Source organism: Tinamus guttatus, unplaced genomic scaffold (assembly GCF_059628265.1).
Source record: "Tinamus guttatus ecotype Peru unplaced genomic scaffold, ASM5962826v1 Tinamus_guttatus_pri_ptg000731l, whole genome shotgun sequence".
In the NCBI taxonomy this organism is placed as follows: domain Eukaryota; kingdom Metazoa; phylum Chordata; class Aves; order Tinamiformes; family Tinamidae; genus Tinamus; species Tinamus guttatus.
The window spans coordinates 97,034-124,755 of NW_028289265.1; the positions used below are offsets into that span (position 1 = coordinate 97,034).

Genomic DNA, 27,722 nt, shown 5'->3' on the forward strand with positions numbered 1-27,722 from the left:
CGGGGGAGCGAGCGCGGCTCACAGGACGCGCACGAGGCGGCCCAGCGTCTCGGCCACCTTGACGCGCACGGCGGCCGCCGGGTCCTTCAGCAGCAGGTTGAGAGCTGCAAGGTGAGACGTGGGGGGAAAAAAAAAAAAAGAGAAAGCAGAGTTGGCCGCCCCGTTTCCCAACGCCTGGACCCGCTCCCGGCGGCCGGAGCACGCGCCGGGCGGTTTTTCCGAGCCGTAAAAAGCACAATAATATTTTCCCGGTAGCTTGTTTACGCAGCGGCCGGGCCGGGGCTCGCGGGGGGCCGCCTGGCGCGCGCTCCGGCCCGCTCGGATGAGCGGGCCGGAGCGCGCGCCAGGCGGCCCCCCGCGAGCCCCGGCAGCCCCGCGGGGCGAAGCGGCGAGCGCCGCGGCCGCCGCTGCCTCCAGCCATTACTCACGCGGCCGCGGATTATCTTTCACTTGTTGCAAACAGACAGGCCCCTCGCTGCTGGAAGGGGCTCCGGGAGCCAACGGAAAGATAGTTTTTCCTTTTTTAGTGTTTTTTAAGCTCTCTTGGAGCGACCCGAAAGTTTCCGTGCATTACTATATGCTATGAGGTCACTAGTGACAGGGAAAAAATCCCTGAAATCCAGGAAAATTACTTAACTCCGCTCCAAAATGCCACCAGCTTCAAGCTGACTTTTTGTGAGCCCCCTCTAAGGAGCCCTCGCTCTGCCTCGTAACGGCTAACGCGTTACCAGCGCGCGCCGCGAGGCCTCTCCGCTTACGCTTAAGCCGCTGCAAATGCGGGCGAGCGGCGGGCGGGCGCCGCCGGCGGGACAGGGACCCCCCTGCATCCTCAGATGCCGCTGTGGGGAGCACCGGGTATCCCCAGGCTCCCGTTGTGGGATCCCCGGGCCCGGCCGGCTCCCGAGCTCCCGCTCCGGGATGGAGGCAGCCGGGGAGCGGCTCCTACTCACAGGAAATGAGTTGGTCCAGGTCCACTTGCTGACAGTGGTCTTCGTCCACGTGCAGAACGAGGAAGCCTGGGGAGGAATTTCACAGTCAGGCCCTGGGCTGGCTCACACCGAGACTCCCCAAAGCCAAGGCAAGAGGCGCTCCGGGTGCCAGCTCCGGTGTCCGCGGCATTAGCGAGACGTGGGGAGGCCCCACGGAAACGGCAACGCGGCTCCTGCGCAGCGCGGCGTGGCTACCGCATGTGGGGGAAACTGAGGCTGCAGCAACGGCCTCAAGAGGGAACCAGGAACAACAGACATGGGACAATCGCGTGTCCATATGGGAACCTTGAAAACCAAGGAATCAGCCGGTCTTATTCAAACCCAGCGGGTCCCAGTCAGACCCGTTGCCTCTGCACGCAGCCGCCAGCAGGTCACTGGTTCTGCAGGGCCCTGCAGGTCCCTACAGAAGGGCTGTCACCTGGGCCCTGGTGGGACGTGGCCACACGCCCACCAGCCAAGCTGGCCGCAGCAGATGCCGCGTGCAGCGCGCGCCGGGGGTGACCCGCTGCCCGAGCGCTCCGCGCTGCGGTGCTCCCTTGGCACGCGGCCAGTGCGCTCGTCCCCGGGGAGGGACAGAGCAGGGCGCAGCGCGGCGGGGAGCTCCAGCCTGGCCAGGGCAGCGCCCGCAGCCGCGCGCGAGCGCAAAGGGCCCGCACTGAGTGCAGGGTCGCGGCAGCGGCCTCACCGATGAACATGGGCGCAGCGGCTCTGATGTCCACCCAGCTGCTCTTGAAGTAGAACATGTTGGTTGAAATCAGGCGGTTCAGCGTCTCCGGGTAGCTCTGCATCTGGGGGAGGGCAGAGGAGGTGACCGAGGGCCGGGAGCGGCTGCCCGCGGTGCCGGCACCACCGGGCCCCACAAGGACACGCGGGCCCCACGCACAGGGCTGGCGGCAGCGAGGGCCCCGTGGCTCACCAGGTGCTTGCAGACGTTGTTCATGAACTCGCCGTAGTGCAGGCTCCGGTCCTCGCGCAGGTGGTTGAGGAACATGTCGCAGAGCCCCTCGCAGCCCATGCTGGGGCCGCACATGCGCAGCGCAAACTTGCAGGCCTGCGGCGCGGGCAGGGAGGCTGCAGCCCGGCCACCCATGAGGCGGCGCAGCCGGCGCAACCGGGACGCCGGCGGCAGCCAAGCACTTACGTTGACCACCTCCAGCGCCGGGTCCTGCAGGTGCAGCAGCAGCGTCACCAGCCCGTTCAGGATCTGCTCGAAGAAGACCTCGCAGCTGCCCTCGCTGAACTTGGAGAGGTTGCCGAAGAGCACGATGGAGGACGTGCGCAGCTCGGGCTGCTCCTGCAAGCGCGGGGGATGCGGAGCTGCTGGGGGGGACATGGCTGCCGCCCCACACGTGGGGACGAGGAGCCGCGGGGACTCGAGGACGTGAAGGCAGCAGGCGAGAGGCTGCGGGCAGAGCCGGCCGTGGAGCTGCTCGCTCCGGTCGGCCATTCGCGCGCCTGCCCTGCTCCAGCTCCCGCTTACGCTGTCGAAGAAGGGCCGGATCCGGATGGCGATGTGGAGCAGCATGGACTGGATGTCCCTCTCCTCCACGTGATCCAGGAGCTTGGAGAGGCTGGACATGGCCTCCAGCGCCACCAGGTTGTGCGGATCGTCCTTGTCGTCCATGCCGTTGACCATGGCGGCCAGCAGCTTGGCCCCGTGCTTCCTGACCTGCGCGGGCAGAGCGGGCGCTGAGCACGCCGGCCTCGAGCCGCCCGGGACGGGCTCCGGCGCCGGCAGCGCCGCGCGGCTCTCACCTTCTCCGGGGCGCCGGCGGCGACGTTGCCCAGCCCGCGCAGCGCCAGCATGCGCACCGACACGCACGGGTCCTTCTGCCGGCCCAGCACGCTGTCCATGACGGGCTCCAGCAGGATCAGCTCACTCACCGCGGGGCTGTTAAGGAGCTAAAGGCAGCGAGCGCCTCAGCGCCAGCGGGACGGCAGCGTTAGGACCCGGAGCCCTCGCGGGTGGCGCTGGGGCAGCTCCCCGCGCTCCTCTGCAGCGTTTCGGCTGCCTTGTGCCGCCTGCGAGCCCCGAACCCCCACCTCGGGGTCGCTGCCGAGCAGCTGTCACCTCCGCTGGCCGACGCGTCGGCAGCTTGAGGGGCACCGCAACGCGCCCAGGACCGGCCCTGCGGCGCAGCCGCCCGCGCTCACGGAGGCCTCTTGGCACGGAGCATCGCCGGGTGCCAGGCCAGGGATTGCTGCCCGCTTCCCAGCGCCCCTGCAGCCGGAGGGCTCCCCCGGAGGCTCCTGCACAGGGAGCAGCCAGGGTAGCAGCTGCATGCGGAGCCCCGGGAATGCTTGGAGCACGGGTCAGATGGGAGCCGTGCAGACTTGGGAGCACTCGGAGGCACGGGGCAGGTGGGAGCACGCGGAGTCCAAGGACTGCGCGGAGTGCTGGGAGCGCTCAGAGCCCAGGAGCCGCGGGGCAGGTGGGAGCGCTCGGAGCCGTGGGGCAGGCGGGAGGGCTCCGGGAGCCGCAGAGGCCGTTCCGGGGGGCCGGGGCTGCTCCGCGCGGCCCCGCCGGGAGCCCTGCGCTCCCCGGGCCGTGCGCCAGGACGCGGGGACCCCGCGCGCGGCCCCTCCTCGCCTCCGCTCTGTCATCCCCGTCAGCGGCGCGGCCGCGAGCAAAGGGCCTGCGCTCTCACCTCATCACTTTGGAGGGGGCCGCAGGCACTCGCTTCCTTCCCCTCCAGCTCCGCGCTGAGGCAAAGCTGCTATTTTAAACCCGGGAAGGACGCAGGGAGCCAACCGCACTCCCAACCCAAAGCAGACGCTGGGCCGGGGGCCAAAAGCAGCGCCGTGGGCTCCCCCGGCCAAACACAAAATAAAAACAGGGCCCTAATCCCAGGCTGCTTAAGCAGCTGAGAATTTAAAGGGTGGTTTATAAGCGGGGCTGCAGGCGCGCGCTGGCACAAGGTGCGCCTTTATGTAACCAGAACTACTCGAGCGGCCGGGGCCTTAAGGTGGCGCGTCCGGGCGGGTAGAGTTACAGTCTGCTGGCGGCCGCTGCCCGCGCGCGGGGACGGCCTTGACTCACTCCATTCCTTACGGGGTGCGTCAGGGGGAGCCTCGGCCCGCTGGCGCGCGCCGCGATGCGCTCAGGGCCGGCGCCGCTGCCAGCGGCCGCGCGGGGCCGGCGACGCCGCTCACCTCCGCCAGGAAGGCCGCGCTGGTGACGCGCTGGCTGTCCAGGACGCTGCTCAGCATGGGCACCAGGTCCTTCACGATGAGGGGCAGCCGCGGGCCGGCGTGCCGCGCCATGGCGCTGCGGGCAGAGCGAGCGGCGCTGACCCCGATGGGCGCCGTGGCACCGGCCCGCGGAGGGAGCCGGGAGTCCCAGAGGGGCCTCATGGCTGGGACTTCCGCAGCCATCCAAGAGTGCAGGAGCACGAGGGAAAGGGAAGCCCCCTGGATCAGGACCCCGGAGCCGGTGGCCGCCCCGTGGGGCCGGGCTGCATCAAGCGCCCCCAGGCCCTGTGGGGTGCCGGCGTGGGGCGCGCGGCGCGAGCAGCTCACCTGGCGAGCAGGGCGACGCCGTCGTGGTGCCGCTCGGCGCTGGCCATGAGCTCCCAGCCGGCGGCGGCGGCCACGGCGCGGGCCACGTCCTCGCTGCCGCCGCGTGCCAGCATGGCCTGCAGCGCGGCCACGGCGCAGCTGCGGGGAGAGGCGCGTGAGCCGCCGCGGCACCGGCGGGAGCCGCCGCCGCAGCTCACCACTACCTCCACTTACACCCTGACAGTCGCCACTAAAGCGATCCCAGACAATGGACTGGGAAGTAAAGAAGTCCAGAGCTACTTTAAGGAGCACTTCTCTTTTTTTTTTTCTTTTTTTTTCGCTTTTGCATTAATATTTTATAGGTGGGGATTATTTTGCTGCGAGCACCGAGCAACATATGGGAAACATACATTACCCTGTCAAAACAAAACAAATATTAGCACTGGATAAATCTTGGGCCGCGACGCAGGCGAGAGGAAGGCGCTCGCCCCACACGCGCGCGAAGGCAGCGCCAAGAGCAGCCCCCAGCCAAGGCTGGGGCTTCCGAGCCGAGCTCCTGCTCTCCGGCGTGGGGGGAAGCCGCGGCGCTCGCGGGGACGACGCCGGGAGCCGGCGGCGTCGGGGGCTCCGCCGGGAGGACACGGCCCTGGCGAGGGATTGGCGCTCGCGTCCCCAGCTGCCCGAAGCCAGGAGTGACGACGGAAAATAAACAGGGAGCCGCTGCACACGCAAGGAAAACAACCGCGCGCTGGGCGCGCTCCAAGGACGGGAGCCTCGAGCGGCTGAGCACGGCAGCGGCGCGGGGCCGAGCGCGGCAAGGGGCAGATGCAGCACTCGGTGCCGGCGCCACCAGCCCTTGTTTTCTTGCAGCACCGGGGCAGGGCAGTGCTGAGCGTCCCGGCGCACACCAGGAGAAGAGGCGGCCCCGCGGGGGCCCCGCTCGCTCCCCACGTCCCGTCGGATGGTGTCAGCGGGAAGCGCAGAGCCCTCCCGGGAGCCGACCGGGATTGGGGCCGGGCTCCAGCACCCCCAGCCAGGCCGGCTCTGTGCAAACGTCCCCGGGGGCTTTGGGCTCTCCCCGTCCTCCGCCGGGAGCGGAGCGAGCGCTGACGGCCGCGCGCAGGACAGATGGCTCCAGCGGCTCCTGCTCCAGCTTAGCTTTTTCCAGCGTCCTATAGACGCTTCCTTCCTTTCCAACAAAAGCCCGCGTCTTCCAAACTCCCTTTCCTGCCAAGCTATCATATTCACCTTTACCATCTCTCTTTGGCATTTAAATATCACGAAGGCTTCGAATTCGAAACGCGTACAGGAAATTGCTTTGATATTGTAACCAGCTCCTGGGACGGGGCTGGAATTCCGCATCGCGGAGGTTTTTCCTGCGCCTCGGACAAAGACGATTCCCCCATCACTCAGCAGCGACCCGGCGGCCGCGGTACCAGGCGCTCCCCGGCCCCTCCGAGCAGCACCAGAAGCCTTTGGAAGGGGCCATCGCTTGGGCAGGCATCGCTTGTAAGCGGGAAACTCCCGAGTTGCTCCTATGTGGCACAGAGCCGGAGCCCGTGGAGCAGCCGTTGGCACCACCCAACAGCCGGTGGGGACACGGAGGGATGGCCAGGACAGACGGGGCCCGGTGGGAGCCCCCAGCGGGGCATCCCGTTCCCGTTGCCTGCGGATGCTGCGGACACCAGTCCTGGCGCTGGCTCCCGCAGCCCGGCTGCGGCGCAGGAGGGGAGGGCGCTGCAGGTGCGTGGGCACCGCGCAGCACTGGGCCCACGCGAGGCTGCAGGACTCGCTCTGCACGGAGCAGCTCTGCGGAGAGGCCTGATGCCGGCAAGGACTCGTCCTCCGGGACATCCCCGTGCCGGGGCAGCCCGCGTTGCCCTCCGCAGGCTCCTGGCTCCGGCAGCCCCTCCATGCCATGGATTGCAGCCCAACATCTCGCTCCCGGGGCCAGGCAGGAGCCCTCCAGCCCCCTCAACACGTGCTCAGCTCCAGGACCTCCTGCCCTTCCTGGTGCCAACGCCGGAAAGGCCAACGAGCCGGCATCCCTGGAGCAACTCTGAGCAACGCACGGGGTGACCGAGCTTGGAACAGGGACCCACACACATGCATCCTCCTGCAGCACCAGGGCAGGGCGGCGCTTGCGGGATCCCTTTGGCATCTCCGCATCTTGCGGGTGACACAGCTAAGGGGGCCATCGCGCGCACTGCTCCGCGCCAAGGTGGCCGGCTCAAGCGGAGCCGGAGCAGCGATGACGCTCGGCGCTGTCTGGGGGACTGCGGCACCACCGGAGGAGATGGTTTTTGCATGGAGTCAAGGAGCGCCGGTCTTGGGCCGTGGGCCCTGCGGTGCACCAGCTCCGACCACAGCTCCCAAAGAAGCCGCCTGGCTCCTTCCCGCTCCTCCAAACCTGCTCCAGGGTGCCCAGCAGCCGCACGGAGCCGCTCCTCGGCCCGCGGGGCTTCGCGGAGCCCGTTGCCCATCGCGCCGGGGCTGGGCGTGAAGCCGGTTTACCGTGTCCCCCCGCGACGTTCTCGGGCTGGCGGGTGCTGCGCGCGCCGCGGCGGCGGCGGGGCCCTACCTGCAGGGCTCGAGCGTGCGCGGGGCCGGCGCGGCGCCCGCGCTCCTCCTCTCGCGGCTCTGCAGGCTCCGGGGGAGCTGCACCCCCACGGTGCAGCTGACGCGCAGCAGCAGCGTGACGAAGAGGCGCGGGTAGAGGCCCAGCACCGCGGGCCCAGACTCGGCAGCAGACATGATCTCATGCAGCGCACACGTGGCCTGGGGAGAGAGCGCACGGCGGCGGCGGCTCAGGCGGAATCTCCCGCCCCGCGCGCGCCGCTGTTAGTAAATACGGGAGCGGGCGCGAGCGCGGCGGCCACGGAGCGAGCGCGGCGCGAGGCGGATGCCGTTACAGCTACTGTGGGTCCCGCAGGAAACGCGGATGTTTCCAGCTGGGCAGGCTCGGAGCCTGCGCTGGGGAAGGGGAGCGGAGCCCAGGGTTTTCGGGCACCCTGCGCTCGCGCGGCCCCGCGGCAGCCGGTTTGCACAGCCGTAACTGCCCGGCCCGCTGTCCCGGGCGTCAAAGCTGAGAGAACTGAGGGAGGGGAGGGCGGCTGCTGGCGGGGCGGCCAGCGCGGTACCATCTGCATCTGGTGCTTCAGAGCGGGAGGAAATTTTCACAGCTGCTTTTCCGCTTAGGGAGCTGCCAAGCTGGGTTTATTTTTCTGGAGGGATAAAATGCAAGTGGCCTCCCTGGGGGACGGACACCTGAGAGGGTTTTTACGAGCCCGTGGATTAGCTCTAATAGGCATTACGCAGCGCTGCGTTATTTCCAGAGCCCTGGCCTGGCACGAGCCCCGCGGAGAGGAGGAGGGCGGCGCGGCACCCCGGGACACTCACCGCCAGCGGCAGCGGCGTGGCCACGCGCTCCGAGCTGCTCCCCAGCAGGAAGCACTTGCTCTCCTTGTAGGGGACGTCCCTGTTCACCTTTTCCAGGAGCTGCTCCAGGATCTGCGAGGCCAGGGCCGGCTCCGCGGCCAGGGCCCTCCACATGGCGCACGTGTGGCTGCGGGAGAGGAGGGAGCAGGGTGAGGTTGGGCTGCGGATCCACTGCCTGCTCCCCGTGCCGCCAGCGCCGGCATCGCCCACCGCGCCAGAACGCAGCCGGCGGGAGCCCCGGCCCAGCAGCTCCGCTCGCCCAGGGGACCCTACGGCCTCTCCAAAAGCTGCCGCAAACCCGGCGCTCCCCGAGTCCCTCCAAGGGGCCCTCCTTGACCCCGCCATGGTTCCCAAGCCTGCCCTCCTCGGGAGGGATGAAACTGCAATTACGGCACAAGGAGGAGGACAACTGACTTCTGCTGGGGCCTCAGCCTGGGGCTGGCGGTGGCTCTAGGGGAGGTGGCCTCCTCCATAGTGTCACCGTGTGCCCGGCCACCCTCAGCTTGCGGGACCTCCAGGAGCAGCTTTTCTGCTGCCCCAGCGGCCGCGCTGCTCCCGGAGAGCCGAGAAATTCCGGCCAGCTCCGATATCGGCACGAGGAGCCCAGGAGCAGCTGCGGTACCTGTCGAAGGGCAGCGAGCTGCCCAGCAGGCTGCCCACCACCACGCTCTTGTGCTGCGAGGCCAGGATGTAGACGGTCTGCTGGGCCGCCTTGCGCACGTGCTCCTCGTCCACCTCCTGCAGCTTGCTGTGGATGATGCTCATGATGTCGGGCACCTGCAGGCACAGCGGGCAGCTAGGGTTGGGGCACGGCACGCGCGGGTGGCACCTGGGCATGGGTCACACGGCGCCTCCAGACAGACCCACGTGTTTCTTCCCGTCTGCTGCAGCCCGGGCTCCTAACGGGAGCTGGAGAGGCAGCCCCGGCCAGTCCTCCCGGCTGCAGGAGGCTCTGTGCTCCCAGGACACCCGCAGTGCCACAGGCTGCTGCGGAAGGCGGGGATCCCTCCTCCCTGCTCTCCCTCCCGTCCCACAGGAGAGGGATGTGGCAGAGCATCCTCAGGGCCACCCCCGTGCACTGAGCCCCGGCCTACGGCCTCCCAGCACGGCACACGCCGGCCCCCAGCCCCGACAAGGGTTCAGCGAGGCCCTCGGCACGCGGCTTCCTCGGAGGAACTCGAGCCGAGCGCGGGAGACGCCGCGGCCCTCGCTGCGAGCCGTAAAACGCACGTTAAGACAAATAGGAAGTTCATGCACAGACCAGGCCTGGCAGCAAATTCCAGAGATTAAGTGCAGAGCAGCAGAGCGCTCCGTCCCCAGCTGCGCTCGGCTCTGCCCCACGGACGCCGAGGCTTAGCATCAGTTCAGGTTTCAGGATCTGGGCTGGACTGGGTCTGACCAAAAGGTGACTCATGTAAACTGGAGCGCTCCCATGGAGGCGGGAGCACGCGGGGCGCGAGCAGCAGCTCCAGCGCGCAGCAGAGCCCGCGGAGCGCCTGCAGCCCGGGTGTTTCCAATTACCGCAGAGCAAGGGGGAGCTTAGCCCCAAAGGCAGCGGATTAGACAAAAAAGCCTCCTGTGTCCAGCAGCTCCAGGCCCTGCTTCCCAGCCAGGACCCCGCGCTCCCCCAGCGCCCGCAAAGCTTTCACGGGGCGCCTGAGCCCTGCTGGTAAAGTGAGCTCCTCTGAACTCCTCAACCCGCGCGCGGGCCAGGGCGGCGCGGGGCCACGGCGCACGGCGGGGCGCAGCGCGGCGCGCTCACCTTCTCCTGCAGGACGCCGCCGCGCTCCTTGAGCAGCGCGTTGATCATGACGGTGGCCGCGCGCGAGCAGTTCTTGTCGGGGTCGGCCAGCCCGTCGAACATGGCCAGCAGCAGGCTCATAAGCTGCTCGGGGGGCACGCGCTTGCCGATCACCTGCCCAGGAGTGAGGGGGACAGGCTGAGCGGGCGCTGCCGCTGCAGGCCCCTGCATGCCACCGCATGGAGCCACCACGCGCGGGACGGCCGCGTCTTTGCCCAACGCAGCAGGAGCTGCAGGTCGGAACGCGACACGGCGGTGACAGGAAGAAAGGCCACCACCGTGCCCCCCTTGAGGACAAGGGGACAGGGTGCTAGCGCAGAGCTTGAGCACGCTGCAAGGGGGGCACCGCGTGCTTGCGCTGGCCATACCATGGCAATGTTGTTGCAGGTGTGGAAGAGAACGGTGAAGTCGGGCTCCTCCAGGCCTTTCTTCAGAGCTTTCAGCCCCTCCACCATGTCATCCCGGTGATCCCGGGCGAACCCTGGATTCAGGAGGAGCATCCAGTTAACAGACATCCCCCCGCTTTGCGCAGCCCACAGACACATGCAAACGCAGCTCTGCTTTACGTGCAGGATGCAGGAGCTAAGGAATGAGTCCTGCAAAGCCCAGAGTACTCGTCCTGGCAGGGCCACGCTGCTCCCTGCAGCAGGACGAGGACAAGTCCCTCCCGGCAGTGGCACCGCACACCCTGCGCTCCTTCTCCACTCAGCCCATCCCAAGTGGAGGCCTGACCTCTCCTGGCGAGAGCGGGAATGCCGTGCGGAAAGGCACAACGCAACCCCATCCTGCCACAAGCCTCACGGAAAGCTGGGCGAGCCGAACCCAGCAGCCCGGTTCCGCAGCAAGCCGTGCACGCGGGTGGGCCCGGTGGGACCGTGGCGGTGCCAGGGCCGGGCCGTGCCCCCCGTGCCAGGGCACCCCCGCGCACCTTCGTAGCACAGCTGGATGTAGAGCAGGCAGTAGACGCAGTCGACGGCGTCCTGGCGCACGCTGGCCAGGGAGTCGGAGCAGCGCGGGGAGAAGAGCGCCACGAGCACGCCCAGGTTGTAGAAGGGCACGACGGTCTGCGGGGGGCGAGACGCAGGCGCCGTGAGCCCGTGCAGGTCACCCCAGCACGTTGGGCAGCCCGGGGCCCCCTCAGCAACGCGGAGCCACGTGCCGGCCCCGCCGGGAGCCGCCAGGCCCTGCGCCCACTCACGCTGACTTTCAGCTTGCCCAGGTAGAAGTCCAGCAAGGCAGCGCTGACCTCCACGGCTCGCTGGCGCTCATGCTCCTTGCTAGATTTGATCCAGGGCCCCAGGTGCTACGAGGCAAAGCGCCAGACGTGAGAGCAGGAAGGAACCCGACATCCTGGAGCAGGTGACGCATGGGAAAAGGAACCAGGTCCCCCGATCCCCGTGCTGGGTCCAAAGCTGACCCTAAACAGCCTCCCCGCCTCCGCCTCAGCACCTCTGGGGCTCAGGCCAGTCCGAATGGCCAGACGTGTCCGGCTGCACCGGGGAGCCCTGTCCTAGGGACAACTCCGGGGCGGGCATGGGGAAGCCCAGCTGGGAGCAGAGAGGAGGTGGAAGAGGCTCTGGCGCTGCCACGACCGCCCTGCTCGCCCCGCACGTGCCAGGCACCCACCGCAAACATGTCCTGCAGCCCGTGCGGGGTCAGGTTCTTCCGCAGGAGGCTCTTGAGCAGGTCCTTGAGCGCGCTGACGGTGTCCCCATAGAGCGCCTGCCGAGGAGGAGCTTGGATGAGGGCCACGCAAGCCCCGCACTGCATCCCGGGGAGGCTGGAGGGGGAGGCCTCCCTCCCCGAGCCCCTGCTCGGCTCGCGGGACTCCGGCAGGCGACAAGGCAGAGCCACCTCCGCCTTTAGCGGGAAGAGGCCGCAGGGACCGAACCCCAGCTGGAAAGTGCTCCTTAACGGGGGGATAAATCGACAAACCTCGACTCTACAAACGGCCCAGAAAGGAGGCAAGGAGCAGGGGAGGCCGAGTGCGCATTTTGAGGCCACGCACCGGCAGAGGCGAGCGGGGGGCCGGTGCCGCGCGCTCCGGGGCTCCCCTTGCGGCGGCGGCAGCAGGAGGCTGCACCGCCGCGCGCGGCTCCGCAGCCACCCGGCAGCTGCAACAACTTCATTAGCAGCACGTTATTTCCATTCATTAAGCACTCAGGCACGACCGGGAAGCAGCTGCAGCCTTTCAAAGGATGGTTATGTAAAGGCCCCTTCTACCCTGCAGGGCTTCCAGGATCATTTGATTTTTCCCCTAGGGAGTTCATGCTCTTATTAGCAGCATTTGGACTTGCTGATAAGCGCGTATTTTCTCACTTGCTATCAGCGCACAGAAGGGCCTGGCTCTTCTCAATAGATAAGTGAGCGGCAGCAGTGATTGCAGCTTGCGCTTCCCCAAGGTGCCCAGCTGAATTGAAAACAGCCCCGTCCAGCTGCAGGGCTGCTGCCAGGGAGCAGCACGGGCACCACGACTCCCTGGGAGTCGCAGGGTGACAGGAAAATGCCCAGGTGCTGCCCCAAAACCAGCGCCCGGCGCAGCCGCAACCTCCTGCACAGCAGGACAAGGCCGTCCCACGCGGCTGTGTCTCCAGCGACTGGCACGAGCGCTGCCACCGCTCGCTCGGAGCGCTGCCACCGCTTCCCTGCCCACCTCCCTGTGCCAAGCGTCCACGAGGCTCCCGTCCCGCTCCCTGGCCGGGTCCGGCGGCGGCAGGGCGAGCACGCCGGCGAGGCACGTGTTGATGAGCTCCGTCCGGTCGGGGTCGCTGAGCCGCGGCTCCAGGGCGCTGGCCCACGCGTTAAGGAAGCAGGACGGATGCAGGAAGCACCCCGGGAGCGCTCGCCCCACGAGCGAGCCGGGATGGAGCCGGGATGGGGGATAGGGCTGCGCGTCCTTGCTGACTCAGCTGCACGCTTGGGGGCACCGGCGCTGCTCAGGCGCAGGCGGCGCCTTCATGGCACCCGTGTCAGGAGCTGCGACGCGCTGCGGTATTTTCAGCAGCAGCTCCAAAGCTGTCGCTGCAGAACTAGGAGCCCTCAGCTCTGTGCCGCATCCAGTGCGGAGTTCAGCCAGAGCCAGGCCGGGAGTGCCCGGCGAGGGGCTCGCAGGGTGGCCTGGCGTCACCCGGGCCGGCACCGCTCTGCCGCGGTGTCCCCAGCTGTGCACGAGGTCCCCGCGAGCGTCAAGGAAGGATACACCAGGTACGTGCAGGTGATCATGGCCCGCTGCCGGACCGGCGTCCGCATCGAGTCGAGTGGTTCTGCCTTGATGAACTCCTGGAGCGCAGGAGAAGAGGGGACAGTCAGTAAGGTTCTGTCCCCGTCCCACTCCCGCCACAAACCAGATGCCTGGCAGCTCACGGAACCCGGTCCAGCCTTCCCCATGTCCTCCCCAGCAGAGCCCAGTGGCCGCGCGGGGCTGGAGCTGGTGCCAGCCCGTACCAGCCCTTTGCAGGACGTCCCGATGGCAGCGCACGGCTTCCAGCACGGAGCGGGGCCGCCTGGTTCCCTCTTGGCAGTTGGGGCTGGAAACCATCCTCCTCGCAGGAGCAGCATCCACCCCGTCCTCCCACCGCCTCCCTGCCGCGCTCTTACCACCATCTGGGCCACGAGCTCTGCTTTGCGGGAGAAGATGAAATCCCCGCACTTCCCGCCGCTGCAGATGGCCTTGCTGATCATGCAGATGCTCCGGATGAGGCACAGCTTGAGGGTGAGGTCCTGAGTGCGGGACGCAGAGTGAGAAGCGAAGGCAGGTTTGGCACCTGAGCACTCTGCCACCCCCAGAAACATGGGGCCCAGGCCCCGACACAAGCTCAGCGCCCTCCCCTTGTGCCCTTAGCAGCGTGTGGGCTCAGCTCTCTCTGCTCCTTATCCCAATCCTAGGCTCCAAGTAGAGCACATCCCAGCTGGACACCCTGTAGGAGACTGACTGCACCGGGCCCAGGTGCTGCTCCCTGGCAGCAAGAGGAAAGCGCTGCTGGGTCGAGCTCTGCCAGGGCAGTGAATGCTCCAGGCACTGCGGGGCGCAGGCCTCGCTCCTCAACATTCCCAGAGCCATCCCGCCCGCAGGGCTCCAGTCCGGGACAGCCTCGACTTCGTCTGGGGCCTCACACACTCCAGGGGAGATCCGAGTCTCTCCTGGAAGCCGGTGGCTTCCTAGGCTGAGAGCAGGGCCCCATGGAGGGGATAGGCAGTTTGTCAAGGACATGGGCAGCAGCAGAGAGCTCCCTCCTGCCTCGCCGCAGCGCGCCAGCGGCCTCAAAAGAGCACGCGGGCCTCGCAGCGGGGAGGGCGCTTCCCTCCTCAGCTCCAGGAAATGGGATAATGACTCTTAAGGCCTGTTTATGCTCTCGTCTGTGCGCAGGCTGAGCCGGGGCCCCCGGCCCCGCTCAAAACCCTTCCTCTCCGTCGGGCACCCCGCTCGCGGCTGCGCGCGCCGAGGCGGCCGCGGCGCTTGCGAGGGGGACGGCATGAGCTCTGCAGAAGCTGTTAGTGCCAACAGGAGCCCAGAAGGAAAACGCATTAGTGCAGCCTGAAGCGGGAGCCTCTCGGGCCTGACAGCTTAACTTCAACTTGACAAATGCCATTTTTGTTGTTCAGCCTTTTTTAAAAAAGAAATATTAAAAAAAAGAAAAAAAAAAAGTGCAGCCCAGCCCCCGGTTCTCCCCAGGACAGTAATCTGTGTTTTAATACCTGGCCCTTGAATGATTGTTCCAGGGGGAAGAAGGGAAATTAGTTTAGTGAATTTTAGCTGAGCTGTGGCTTGTAGCTCGGTCTCGGGAGTCGTTAACCTTCCCGGCTAAGTGCACGGGCAGGACACGGGGGCAGCTCCAGGGGGCCTGGGGGCTCCGGGCGCGCTCGACGGGGCGAGCGCCGCGCGGGGCCGGCTCAGCCCTCCCGGCAGGGCAGCCCTGGCTGCTCCCGTGCACGGCGGGGACAGGCTCCGCGAGCCGCTCCATGGTGCTCTCCTGCTCTCCTGCGATGCACTCCTACCAGCAAGGTGGCTCTCACTTGCCCTCGCCTGCGAGTCTCGACACTTTCAGGTGCTCCCTGCAGCACTGGGAACCTGACTTGGAAGCTCCGGGAAGGGAGCAGCAGCTCAGGGAGCTGCTCTAGGGGCGCCTGGAGCAAGAGGCAGACAGGAACAGGAGGAAAGAGCAGAGAGTAGTTCAGATTTAAGGCCTCACACTGTACCTTGGTTTCTACCTTTATTCCCAGAACCTGAACAAGTGAAAAAAAAAAAAAAGACATTAGCAATGCAGGGGTGGGAATGGCTGCAGAGAACGACTTCCTCCCACGGCCTATCCCAAATCCCGGCCCGGGGCTGCCGGGGGGAGCCGGCTGCTCCGGCTCACCCGGTGCGTGCGGTTGCGGGCCCGCTCTGGAGGCCGGGGGCAGCCCGGCTTACCTTGGTGTTGAAGTACTGGAAGACGTTCCTGAGGATGTCCGCCTCGATCCTGGCGAGCACGAGCTCCTTGGGCGCGTGCGCAGCGACGTAGCCGTAGCACAGGATCAGCGTGCTCTTGATCTTCTCCACCTCGCTGTCGCTGCGGTCCTGGTGGGGCACACGACGCCGCTGACCGCGGGAGGCTGGCGGAGCACCCGGCGCGAGGCCTCTTCAGGGGCTCTGTGTGGCTGGAGCATCTCCCGAAAACAGGGACCCCAGCACAGGGGTTGGGACCAGGGCTTCCCTTCCACCGGTGGCTACGGCTCCTCCCAGCGCCCCGACGGAGCGTCCGTCCGGATTTACGACCCAGGATCGGCGCCTGCAGGGAGGGGGCTTGAGCCCCGCGCTGGCCGGGCGCCTCGGCAGCGCTCGGAGCTGCCGCTGCTGGAGCATTTCCCAGGCGTTTCCCTGCTCACGGCACGGTCAGCACCAGCGCCTTTCCGGGGGACCCCGGCACTTTGCCACTTGCATCTGTGCCAGCGCTCTCAAGGGCACTCGCCGCTAATCCTGCCCTTCGCAATCCCGGTTTTAGAAGCTGGGAACTAAATCAACCGTGTGGGGCGGAAAGGTCAAGGAGAGGCTTTTACTGCCAACACTCTGGGCGTGAAACACTCCCCCCTCACGAGGCCTGCGCAAGGCTGCGGCGGCCACGAGGGGATTCCAGCGAAACCCTACCCCGAGCAGCAGCCAAACCGCACTCTGCGGCGGCCCGGCTCCCCTCGAGGGATGCCGGAGCCAAGGCCGAGCTCGCTCGAGCCCACCCAGCACGCAGGCAGCCCCCCGGGGGCTGACTCGGCAGGAGCGCGGAGCTGGGAGCTCGTTCCAGCAGGCTCCAGCGCCAAGCGGCTCCGCGGCGGCCGAGGGGATTCCAGCCCCGCGCCGAGTACACGGAAGCAGGAAATGAAGCCCTTTCCAGAGGACAACCCCAGCACGCACACAGCTCAGGAAGCCCCTTCGGCCGCGGACTGCGCCCCAGCAGGGACAGCTCGGCTCTTACCTTGAAGATACTGAACAGCCCCACCGATTTCTTGAAAATATCAGACCTAACAAAGTCTTCCAGCTTGGCAAGGGTTTCCTCCAGGTGATTTATTGCACATATCCCAAAGCAGAAAGCGAGTCCCTGGAGGAGGCACAGAGCACATTAGCAGAAAGCTATTAATCCACCAGCCCCGCTGACACCTTGAAGGAGCCTGTTTATGGAGTCGATTCCGGGCCTCTGATCCGTGCCCGGCTGAGCGTGGTCCCGGCAGCTGTCCCTGGCCCTCCGGATGGGGACTTGTGTCCCGGGAATACAGCACCTGGCCGCCGAGCCGGGGCTGCCCGTCTGCTGCAGCCTCCGGGAGGGCCAGCAAGCCGGGCTGAACCTCCCTGAACGGTTTATTTGGATGGCCCTGGACGGGCTGCGCAGGCTGGACCAGCGCCAGGCCCCGTTGGCTCGTGTTTGCCCTGCACTTAGAGGCAGCCGTGTACGCGCCAGGGGACATGCGGGCCGCAGCCAGGGGTGCACAGGGAGGGCAGGTGGCACTGATGGTAGTGACAGTGTCAGGGCAGGGTTGGGATGAGGCTCGGTACTGCACAGTGCAGGGACACGGTCACAGGTGTCACCGAGCTGCGCTGGGACAGTCAAGAGCTGCTGGGATAGGGAAGCTTCCCGCTGCCTGGAGATGCTCCGCAGAGCAGCAGGACACCCTGCTGCAAGGTGCAGCCCCTGGGAGACCTGAGCTGGAACCCCACGGAGCGGGAAGAGCCGGGTCCTCTTCCCCGTGACAGGGACAGGCCATTCCCAGAGAAAGGGCTTGGAGCAGCGGCCCTGCCGGGCACACGCCCTGGCCCTGCGGGGACATTCCGCATCTCCGCTGGTGAGGTGGCACTAAAGCCACCCGAGCACAGGGCAGGCCAGGACAGGCAGCCAGGCCGGTTGACAATTCCTGGTTTCGTCCCTGTGGTGCTGGTTTAACTCTCCAAACCTGTGGGGCCAGGACCAGGACGCAGTGAGAGCCGCAGGGCCCTTGGGGCGCAGCTGGCTGTGCCTTTGCTGCACGGGAGAGATGCCCAGTGGGATCCCTGGAATAGGACAGCCAGGACACCTCTGTGCCCGAGGTGGAACTCGGCAGCAGTGCAGCCCAGTGGGCACATTAACCCCGATGGCGCTGGGCCCAGGGCCCAGGCACTCCTGCCTCCAAACGGGCAGAGCCCTTCCTGGTGCCCCAGGGTTCACCCAAGGAGCAGCTCCATCCATGTGCTTGGCACAGGGAGCTTCCCAGCCTGGTCCGGAGGTCGGGGCGCACCCCAAGGTGCCCCCGCATCTCCTCAGGCTTCAGGGCCCTCCTGCTGCGAGGCTGCACTACGAGTCGTGGCTGGTTCTTACGTTCCAGCTCCGGGGGCCTCCACGCGGATCTGTCCCGCAAGAAGCCGTGCTCCGTGGTGCAGCAGGACAGGAGCAGGGAGGCCAGGGTGCCGCAGCTCCCCGGGACACTCAGCCCAGCCTCCTCACCTCTCGCTCTGCCTCCTCGTGGTACCTGGCCGTTTCCAGGAGCTCCTGGAGCTGCTTTTGCACAAGGTCCTTGCTTATGCACGCCCCGAGCGTTGTCCCGATGCACTTGTAGAGGAAGTTCTGGAAGAGTAAGAGAAGCGGCGCAGCCTGGTGAAGGTGAGGGCCCATTGAGACCAGGGCTGCTCCGGGAGTCACCCTGCAGAGCAGCCCTGGCCTAGGAAGAGCCTCCTGATCGCGGCTCCACACATCAGTGGCTCTGTCTTGGAATGAGCTTTAACCCCGGGGAGGCACCAAGGCAGCACAGCCACTAAAGGCAGGAACAGGTAGATCAGAGCCCTTTTCCCTGTTCCAAGACAAAGGGCAAAATTGCCGGAGGGAGAAGCGAGCACAGCCCGGGCCCACCCTGCCTGCCCCTGCAGCAGCGCCGCGGCAGGCGGCCACCCCCGGCGCAGGGAAGAGTCCTTGCGGCAAGGTCTTCCTCATGCTCCATCCCCATGGAGCCTCCCAGCCCTGCAGCCTGTCCCTACACACTCGGACAAGGCCCCTGGTCCCCGCTCATCTGCCCCAGGGCTTTGCCTGGTCCAGATTTCTTCTCCTCAGCCTCACGGCAGCCCCTTGCCCGGGGCGGCGCGGCGCAATCACCTTCTCCAGCGCACAGCCGCTGTAGCTGCTCAGCTGCTTGCACATCTCCGAGCTCAGCTGGCAGATCCATGCGTTATCGGACACCGCTGCCAGCGTCTCCCGCAGGAACTGCAGCAGGAAGAGCCGTCACCAGAAGACATCCTAGCAAACCCGCGTCCAGGGGCCGCGGGAAGGGAGCAGCAGACAAGGGGATGCGGAGGGGGTGGAATCTGTCCCCTGGGTGCTGCTGGATGCAGCTCGTGCCACCTGCATCGCGACGCGCAGCCCTGCATGTGCCCAGGGCCCTCCCCACGGCAGCTCCCACTCTGCCCCACAGCCAGGCCTGCTCTGCCCCACGACAGCTCCCGCTCTGCCCCACAGCCAGCCCCGCTCCAGAGCTCGCCCTGCGCCCCGGGGCAGCTCCCCTCCCAGGCAGCCTGCACGCTGGCAATGTGGCCCGTTCGCAGGAGCGGGACGAGCCCTGCCAACGTTTAATTGCTTCTCCGTGCCCTATTTTAAGGTTCTCCAATTAAGCGGGGAGACACCCCTGGGACTGGTGTTCTCTAACCCACCGTTCCAAGCAAGCCTGAAAGCTCCTTTTTATCTCTCCCTGCAGGAGCTGTAAGTGACACTCTGCACTAATCCACGACTTCGTTTCTGAAGTGACGAGAACCAAAAACGTGACAGCGAAAGACAGACAGTCCTTGATGTGGCAACCAGGGCGAGGGCAAATACCTGCCTCTCTGTGAGCAGCAAGGCCCATCCCCACGCGCTAAGAATCAGCGAGCTCCAGGGGTGACTTTAGCCTGCCTTTCCCTAGCCATTAACTCCACAGGCACAGGAACCCTTACCAGGAGCAGCTTCTCCTCCCATTCCTTCTGGCACAGGGATTTCTCCGTGTTCTCTGGAATAAAGCACATTTTCACACTTTTTCTCATCCTCACAACACACAGCACAGGCAGAACCGTGGGCTGAGGAGCCAAACCACGTTCCAAACACAGACACAGGCAGCCCCGTGCAAGCAAGGGGCTTCCAGTAAAGCTTCCCTGAGCAGGAGCCTCTTCCCACCTTCGAGGTGCTCCACCAAGGGAGGAAGCTTCTTGCTCCACAGCTGGTCGAGCGCAGGGTGGACACTGGAGTGTAGGACATGCAGCAGGCGCAGGGCGGCTGCCCCGCGGCCGTCTCCTGCGTACGGCTGTGAAGAGACAACCTGAGGATTTGGGGTGGGAGGGAAAGGCATCAGTGCAGAGAAAACAGCCAGGGTGCGAGTCAGAACATGAAACAAAACGCAGCAATTGCGCCCTGGGACAGGACTGCCTCTGCATCAGCAGAGCCGCCGCTGCCTCCGTCTGCTGCAGCTGCTGCTTGCAGCAGTGCTCTCCGGAGCGCAGCTCTCCAGGCCCCGCGCTCTTCCCTGCCTGAAGGGGAGAACATTTCCTGCGCTTCCCCAGGGTGGAGGAACCCTTTTTCCAAAGCCCTGCAACAACAGCTGGAAACGTGCGCTAATACAACGCGTCCTGGCTATCTACGGGCGACTCTGCATTTCCACAACCTACATGGAGACAGTCTCACGGGCAGAGGGAACGGGATGCACAGAAACAAGACCGCACGGAGCGCGGCCCAGATCTGGAGGCTGCCTCCCCCCCGGGAGCAGCGGGAGGCAACGGGGCCGGCGCAGGCGCTCGCCCTGCCTGCAGCACCCACTCAGCGCCCCTTCCCCTGCTCCCCACGGACAGGGCAGGCGGAGGCGATTCCTCTGCGGTGACAGTGACGAGGAGAGCGCTGACACCAGGCCACTTACCAGCAGCCTCGTAGTTAGAGCATAGGGAGAAGGAAGATTTGCTGCAAACAGAAGGAGAGAAGGTGTAAGACGGCATCTCAGCGCGGGAGCAGCCGTGTGGCCCTCGCGCCGCCGGGACGAACCGTTGAGGTCGTAGCGGATGAGGGAGGCGCCTTCTCCCTCCTCTTGCTTCTTCAGGGCCAGGTGCATGAGGCTCTTGCAGAGGGGAGTCAGGGCGCTGGTGAACTGCACGGGGGTCACAAACTGCAGCAGGAAGGGCCACAGCACCTGCCAGCGGCGAGAGTGGCCGAGTGAGGCGCTGCGCCCGCTGGCCCCCGCAGCGCCCTCCTGCCCGCGCACTCACTGCGCTCATCCTGTCCACCGTGGAGCTCAGCAGGAAGAGCGTGTTCACGCTGATGCTCCGCACGCTGTCGCTGCCCACGTCGTCGCCCTCTGGCAGCTGCTTTCGGGGCTGCGGAAAGAGAGGGGACGCGCAGGTGAGCAGGGGCATTGCCTCTGGCCGGGGCGCCCAGGGGAGCTCCGCGACTGCCTCGGCAAAGGCTCCTCCGCCCTGAAGACAGCAGGCTTGGAAAAGAGATGCCCAGGCCAGAGCCTCCTGTGTGAGGAGGCCCGGGGCAGCAGGAGCTGCCGGGGCTGCAGCCAGCGCTTGCCCAGGCCCTCCCGGCTCCCTTTCCTTAGGGGGTTTCTCCCACCCGGGCACCCTGGGCTCAGCAAGGAGCAGCCAACAGGCAGCCCTGGCCGTGGGGGAGCGTGCGGGGCGAGCGGGGGCCTCACCGCGTCCGGGGGCAGCGCGCACTGGCGGACGAGGAACTCGAGCATGGCCTCACCGCCGGCCTGCTCCAGGTAGCCGTGGTGAGCCATGGCGCTGATCACCTGCACCACGGCGCGCTTCACCTGCGGGGACAGCGGAGCGTGGGCGCCGCGGGGAGGCCATGCAGCGGCCCCAGCGCCGCGGCGGGGCAGAGCCTCCACCTACCCTGGCGTTGCTGTCCTGCAGAGGAAGCTTCATGGAGGAGAGGATGACGGGCTTCTTGACCTCCATTTGGGAGGCTGCATAAGGGAACGGGGAGACTTGGAAGCTTGGCGAGGCTCCAGTGCCCCCCTCCATGCCCTGATCCCTGTATCTGGATGGGCCATCTACTCCCCAGCCTTGTAGTCACCCCTGGATCCTCCTTCCCACCCCGTCTCCCCTCGCTGCAGCCTGGGAGGCAGCCGGAGCCCATGGGGGCTCAGGGAAGGCCGGAGGCCCCTGCCCAGCCCCGCAGCTCACCGGCGCTGTTGATGATCTGCCGCATGATGAGCAGCGTCCCCACGCGCGTCCTCTCGCTGCTGCTCTCCAGCTTGGGGAGCAGGAAGGCCAGCACGCGGTCGGGGAAGGAACAAGCTGCGGGAGGCCAGGGAGGCCGTTAGGGAGGCCAGGGCCGCCATGAGGGAGGTCACTGGGCTGCGGCACCGCCCCAGCAGCACGGCCGCGGCACGGGAGGCTCTGCCGGCCGCTCCGTGGGATCAGGAAGCGCCACGCTCCTTCCTCAGCAGCTGCAGCGCTCCCTGCACCACGGACCTCGGCAGCACACAGGAGGAAGAGAAGGGACCCGCCACCTTAGCCTTTCTGGGGCGTTTTCAGCGCATTTCCTGCACTCTGCAGCGGGCTGAGCGAGTTTAAATCGCACTTTCCAGCAGCAACGCCCTTTGGGTCGGAAGGACCTGAGCTCCGTTCCTGGACACTCAAGGAAGGCCCTGAGGGAGGCCCAGCCCCTAGACCGCCGCTGTCCCTTGCGGACAGCCTATCCCAGGGGGATGTGGCCCAGCAGGATGCGGCGCAGCGCCCGCTGCTCGCATCCATGAGGAGGGATGCTCTGCGGAGCGGGGAGGCTCCGCGCACGGAGGCTGCTCTGCGGAGCGGGGAGGCTCCGCGCACGGAGGCTGGGGATGCACGAGCTGCTGCATGCACCCGAGCAGGGCGGCCATGTGGGCCCGGCACCGCAGGGTTGTGCAACAGACACAGGGGCACATCCAAATGCAAACTGCGCCCGGTGCCTCTCACTCCAAAAGCAGCCCCAGCAGCCTCCTGAGCTCTGTGGAAACCTCTGAAACGAGGCCCTGGAGAGAGGCCCTGCACGAGAGCACGGCCAGCGGGAGCCCGGATGGGAACTAGATGATTCCAGAGGTCCTGCCCAGCCTCAACCCTCCTGCGACACGAGGAGGGGAGGATGAAGGGAAGGCACCAGCCTCACACAACAGCCTCCGCTCCTCCCAGCGCCCAACGCGCAGCGCCCGCGCCAGCCCTTACCGAGCACCGTGAAGCACCGGAGAACCTCCGTGTGGTTCTTGACGGTCAGGGGGACAGCCGGGTCCGCCGGAGCGCAGATCTGCCGGAGAGACACGCGGTCAGCAGGGCCGGGGCAGCCCTGCCTGGCGAGGACGGCAGAGCCCCGCTCAGCACGGGCACCGTGACCGAGTGCAGGCAGAGCTCGCCGGGGAGCGCGCCGAGCGAGCGGCCTCCAGGCTGCTGCGGGGCTCCGGGCACTGCAGAGGCACTCGGGAATGGGAGGCCTGTGCGGGAACTGCCGGCCCCAGCTCCCAGGCTGCGGCGCCTGCCCTGTTTAACTGCACGGCAGCCCCGGGCGAGCAGCCGACATCGCCCTTGGAGCTGCTCCTTTAGGACGAGTCAAAGACTCGGGTCCCCCATTTCATTAATGTGTTGACGCTAGGAGATGCTGCTGGCACCCTGGAGAGGCAGGGGAAGCTGCTCCAGGTCTTGTGACTCTGCGTGGAGGCAGCTCTAGCCAGGACGCCCGTCCCCGTCACAGCAGCTTCCCCATGGGAGCAGCGAGCTCCGCCAGGGACCAATGGCAGCGGCTGATGCCACAGGAGCCCCCCGCAAGGTCCCTCCTTGCAGCAGGATCTGCGCCATGCAGGGCTGCTCTGCAGCCCGAGCTGCTTTCCAGCAATTCTGCGGGGCAGGTCAGGCAGGACGGAGCTCGGAACGGGAAGAGCCGGGCAGGCTGCACATCCCGCCCCAGGGCGGCCCCAAGCAGCCGAGCGTGGGCGAGCTCCTGCGCTGGAGCTCCCAGACGCGGCCTCCCCGTCCTGGAGCCCTCACCTGTGGGTGCAGGGTGCCCAGCAGCGCGTCCAGCTGCACGTCCAGGCTGCGGCTGCCGATGCCCACGGAGGCTTCCAGGATCTGGCACAGGCTCTGCTCAGCAAGAGGCCGCGGCAGTCAGGAAAGGAGCGTGGAAAGCAGCGGTGCTCCCAGCAGGGACCCGCTGAGACCGCGCGCCAGCCTGCGGGGAAGGGCTGCAGGTGACAGCAGTGACCACAGACAGGCCACAGCCCCAGCTGGCAGCACAGCCCCGGGCCAGGCATCACTGCTGGGGCGCCCAGAAGCCGCCCCTGCCCGACACGGAGACAGGAGCACGGATGAGCCACGTTTCCACAAGCAGGAACACAGCGATGGGTCGTGCGCAGACCCAACCACAGCCGGGCACAGTGGGGAGCACCAAGCACCCACAGCACCAGGACGAGGCCCCCCAGCCCAGCCCGTCCTGCCGGTCATGGGGGCCAGCTGCCCCCCTGGGGCACAGCCCGCACCTTCCTTACCTTGGATATGGAGAAGGCCTCTGCGTGCTTCTTGTAGAGGCCAAGGATGCCCGGGATCAGCTTGGGCAGCTGCTCCTCCAGCTTCTCACTGGGCATCAAGTAACTCATGGGCCCGATGGCCTCCACCACGGCCAGCCTCAGCTGCGGAGGGGTCACAGCGCGCGTGAGCTCGGCGCGCACCCAGCTCCGCCGTCACCTCGCGGCCCCGGGCGCCCCAGCCCACCTTGGCCTCGCGGTGCTGCAGCCAGCTGTTGAAGAGCACCTCGTAGGCGCAGAAGATCTCGTTGGAGAACGTGTCCTTCCTGACAGTGGGGTCCGGCGCCTTGTCCAAGTTGGCCAGGTACTCCTGGATGCTCTCGCTGAAGTGCTGCAGAGCTGCAAGGCGCAGCGGCTCGCGGGAGGCTCCTTGCGGAAGGCCGCCTCGGTCCGGCCCCGTGGCAAGCACAGGGCCTCCCCGAAGCACAGGACCCGGCCCCATGGACGGGAACTGTCCCCGTGTCCCCCTCTCGCTGAGCTCCGCGTGCTCCCATTCGGTGGCACCAAGGGCCGGACACTCTCCCTTGCTCCACTCCGGGAGCCACCTGGCAGCTGGGGACACCCAAGAGACACGGGCAAGGAGCCAGGTGGGCTCCTGCCTCCACTGCAGATCCGGTGGCAGGAACACTGCGTGTCCAGGCTGCTCCAAAGAGCCGCACAGGCGACACATGCACTGGCTCCGTCCCGGAGAGCAGCGGAGGCTCCCACAGGGCCGGGGAGGTGGCATCCCGCCAGGCAGCCGGAGCAGAGGGATGAGCCGGTGGGGAGCGCATCCCGCCACCCCCAGCTCCACAACACAGGGCCGGGACAGGGCCGCTCCGCAGGGAGGGATCGCGTGACCCCACGTGCCAAGGGGAGGCCTTGCGACCCGCGCATGGACGGGGCCTCCGCTCGCCGAGCGGGAGCCAAGGAGGAGGCAGCAACAGCCCGAGACCTGCTGGGAACAACGCGCTTCCCGTGGGGAACAACGCGCTTCCCATACTCCAATGGCCCTGCAGGGCTTCCCGCGGCTCCCAATCTCTCAGGACGGGAGCGCTCAGCGCACGGCCCGGAGCCCCATGTGGACCCCGGGCCGCACTCGCTCCCTTTGGCGGGGTTATTGGGCGCCGAGAGGAGGAGGCTGGACCGGGGGAGGAAGAGCAAGGGGGGAGCTGTGGAGCGCGGAGGCCAGGGCAGCGGAGGCTGCTCAGCTGCAGCCCCATGGAGGCCGGAGCCGCCCGGTCACTGGCTCCTCCGCTCTCACGCGACGGGGGGCTGAGCTCTCCCCTTGCAGCCCCGCCGGGGCTCCCTGCCGGATCCCTCCGGCTTCCTGGAGCACCAGGGCACAGGGAAGGCAGTGGCAGCCGCGCAGATAGCGCAGGGCGGCACAGAGGGAGGACACTACGCTCAGAGCGACGGCCTGACCTTGGCGCCCGCTCCCAAGAGCACCTGCAGACTCACGTTTCCCTGCTCCGAGCTAAATATAACGGGAAAGGAGCCGCGCTGGGCGCAGCAGGCGTCGCGGGCAGCAGCACCGCCGCTCCGCACTGCGGCAGGGACGGCCGCTCCGGCAGCAAACCCAGCGGCACCGTGAGGGTCGGTCCCGCCGAGCTTGGCCCTGCAGGGCACGGGCTGCCGGGAGGCTCCGCCGGCCCCGTTTGCAGAGCAGGGAGACCCCGGGCCCCAGCATCCTGCTGTTCCCTGAGCTAGGGGGCCAGAGCAGAGAATGGCTCCGCGCTGGATATGGCTCTTTGCCGGACACAGCCCCGAGGTGGCAGTGCCAGCTCCCAGCTGCCCAGGAAAGGCCCATCCTGGGCAGCCCAAGGTCTCTGGCAGCTGGGAGAGCCCCGCGCGCCGCGAGGAAGCCTCACCGTAGCAGAACACGGCCTTCATGGGGTCCTGCTTGGCCATGCCCAGCATGGGCAGCATGGTCCCGAGGATGGAGTTGAGGAAAGGCACCATTCCGAACACTGCGGGAAGACAGGGCAGCGCTTGGCTCGCGGCCGGTGCCACGGCAGGGGACCGAGGCAGCGAGAGAGGTGGCTACGCAGCACAGCTCGCCGCAGCAACACATTCAGGGGATCTGCCAGCACATCCCTGCTGCAGGATGCCCTGTTTTGCCATAAGAGAAACACAGATCCCCCAAACGAGGGCAGGCGGCCGCAGAATTGGGGCCTCGGCCACAGTTTCCCTCTTTTCTAGGGCACCAAGCAGCGCTCCTGGCACCCGCCGTCCCCAAGGAGGCCCCGGCACAGCCGGTGCCACCACGTCCCGGCGAGTGGGGAGCGACTGAGCAGGCTCGTTCCAGATGGCTTCCCGGTGCCAAGCCACCTTCCCAGCCCCGGGCAGGGATGGAGCGGGGACGGATGGAGCACGTCAGCCACGCCGATATCTCCCCTTCCTTTCATATCAGCGTTTTACGGACCGTTTTCACAGGGCATTTTCACGCCCGGGTTACTCTAGGCAAGGCCCAAGTCTTTACCCGGGCCCAGTCTAAGCTAAGGTCCCCAGAAGGGATTGCTTTCAATGCACCAAAGCCCCATCAACCCACGGAGCACCGTGGAAGGGCCTCACTCAGGGCTCCCCTGCCGCAGCCAAGCGTCCCCGCTGAGCCCAGCGTCCCCTGCGCGTCCCCCTGCTCACCATTGGCCACAGCGAGGTCGGCAAACGTCTGCACGACGAAGTAGTGGGGCAGGACACCCGGCTGGAACTTGGTGAGCACCTCCTCCATGACACGGTTGATGAAGCGCTGCCCCACGGCCACCAGGACGCTGCTGGCCGCCTGCTGCCACTCGGGGACGACGTCCTGGTCCAGCGGGGACGCGGCCACCTCAGAGTGGGGCCCACGCGCACGCGACACCCCCGACCCTGCCCCCCTACCTTGGACTTGGTCATCTCGTGGGATGCCAGGAAGATGACGAGCTTGGCCGTGCCCTTGTCCAGGCGCGCCAGGCTGGCGCTCACCACCGTCTCCATGGCCCGCAGGATGATCACGCGGTGCGGGTAGGCCAGCTGCGGGGCGGGCGCGAGGACGCGGCCGTCACCGACCCGCCGGCAGCGGCACCGGGCGCCGCGAGGCCACGAGGCCAGGGGCACCACGAGGCCAGGGGTGCCGCGGGTCGCACCTTGTCGTGCTGCCGCAGGTAGCCGTCGCAGGCAGACAGGATCTCCTCGGGCTCCGCCTCGCCCAGGCTGCAGAGCGCCTGGTAGATCTGCTCCTGCACCCGCGGGTCCTTATCCGTCGTGGCGTCCATGAGCGTCGTGGCGAGGCCTGGCCGGGATGGGTGCCGCGTGGGGCCAGGGAAGACTCACGCACGGATCCCGGCTCCCTCCCAAGCTCCACGTGCGGATCCTGGCTCCCTCCTGAGCCCCCTGTGCCCAGCCCAGCTCCCTCCTGAGCCCCAGGGACCCATTCCAGCTCCCTCCCGAATCCCCCACGCGCCCATCCCGGCTCCCTCCCGAGCCCCCCACGCGCCCATCCCGGCTCCCTGCCGAGCCCCGTGCGTGTCGCGGTCTCAGCACATCCCGCTTCCCGTCTCTATCCAAACCCGCTCCCCAGTTGCAGGGCCCGGTGAGCGCGGGGCCCCTCGTTAGGGCCTTTGCGCTAACGAGGTTAATTAGCTGCAGGCCGGGGAGGCCGAGGCTGCCCCGGCGCCAGGAGCCCCGCGCGGCGCCGCCCGCCCCTCCCCGCGGCTCCGCGGAACCGGGACCCCCGCGGCGGCGCCGGGAGGGCCGGGCCCGGCCGCACTCACGGCGGATCCGCGCCTCCGCCATGCTGCGCGTCCGCAGCCTCCCCTCCAGCCGCGGGCGGGCGGCGGCTCCCGGCGCGCCCGCCTCCAGGTGACCGGCTCTTCCCGGGCGCTCTCGGCGGCGGCGGGCGGGAGCACGGCGGGACACGGGCCGGCCCCGCGGCCGCCTCTCCCATGGGCGCCCCGGGGCGGCTCCGCGCGGGCAGCGGCGCCGGGCCCAGCGCAGCCGCCTCCTCCTGCACCTGCCTGCGGGGACACGGCGCCGTG

General features: G+C 67.4%; 1 protein-coding gene across 1 annotated transcript; it reads right to left on the reverse strand.

The window, feature by feature from the left end:
- MROH1 (maestro heat like repeat family member 1) lies at positions 1–27,480 on the reverse strand. Its single transcript, XM_088537107.1, has 41 exons — positions 27,459–27,480; positions 26,832–26,977; positions 26,587–26,718; positions 26,350–26,512; positions 25,578–25,676; positions 23,915–24,066; positions 23,692–23,832; positions 23,195–23,287; positions 22,382–22,460; positions 21,362–21,475; positions 21,068–21,141; positions 20,866–20,985; positions 20,214–20,358; positions 20,092–20,132; positions 19,359–19,500; positions 19,142–19,194; positions 18,312–18,419; positions 17,670–17,789; positions 16,173–16,295; positions 15,137–15,283; positions 14,923–14,949; positions 13,324–13,446; positions 12,926–13,005; positions 12,380–12,515; positions 11,353–11,448; positions 10,925–11,029; positions 10,655–10,790; positions 10,095–10,207; positions 9,688–9,840; positions 8,548–8,702; positions 7,887–8,052; positions 7,069–7,265; positions 4,509–4,646; positions 4,143–4,257; positions 2,745–2,891; positions 2,470–2,658; positions 2,131–2,283; positions 1,906–2,040; positions 1,675–1,777; positions 951–1,016; positions 1–104 (listed from the first exon to the last, which is right to left on the reverse strand). Exons 1-41 carry the CDS (start codon positions 27,478–27,480, stop codon positions 19–21), a joined length of 4,833 nt encoding a protein of 1,610 aa, XP_088393233.1. The 3' UTR covers positions 1–18.
- Positions 27,481–27,722: the final 242 nt, after the last annotated feature.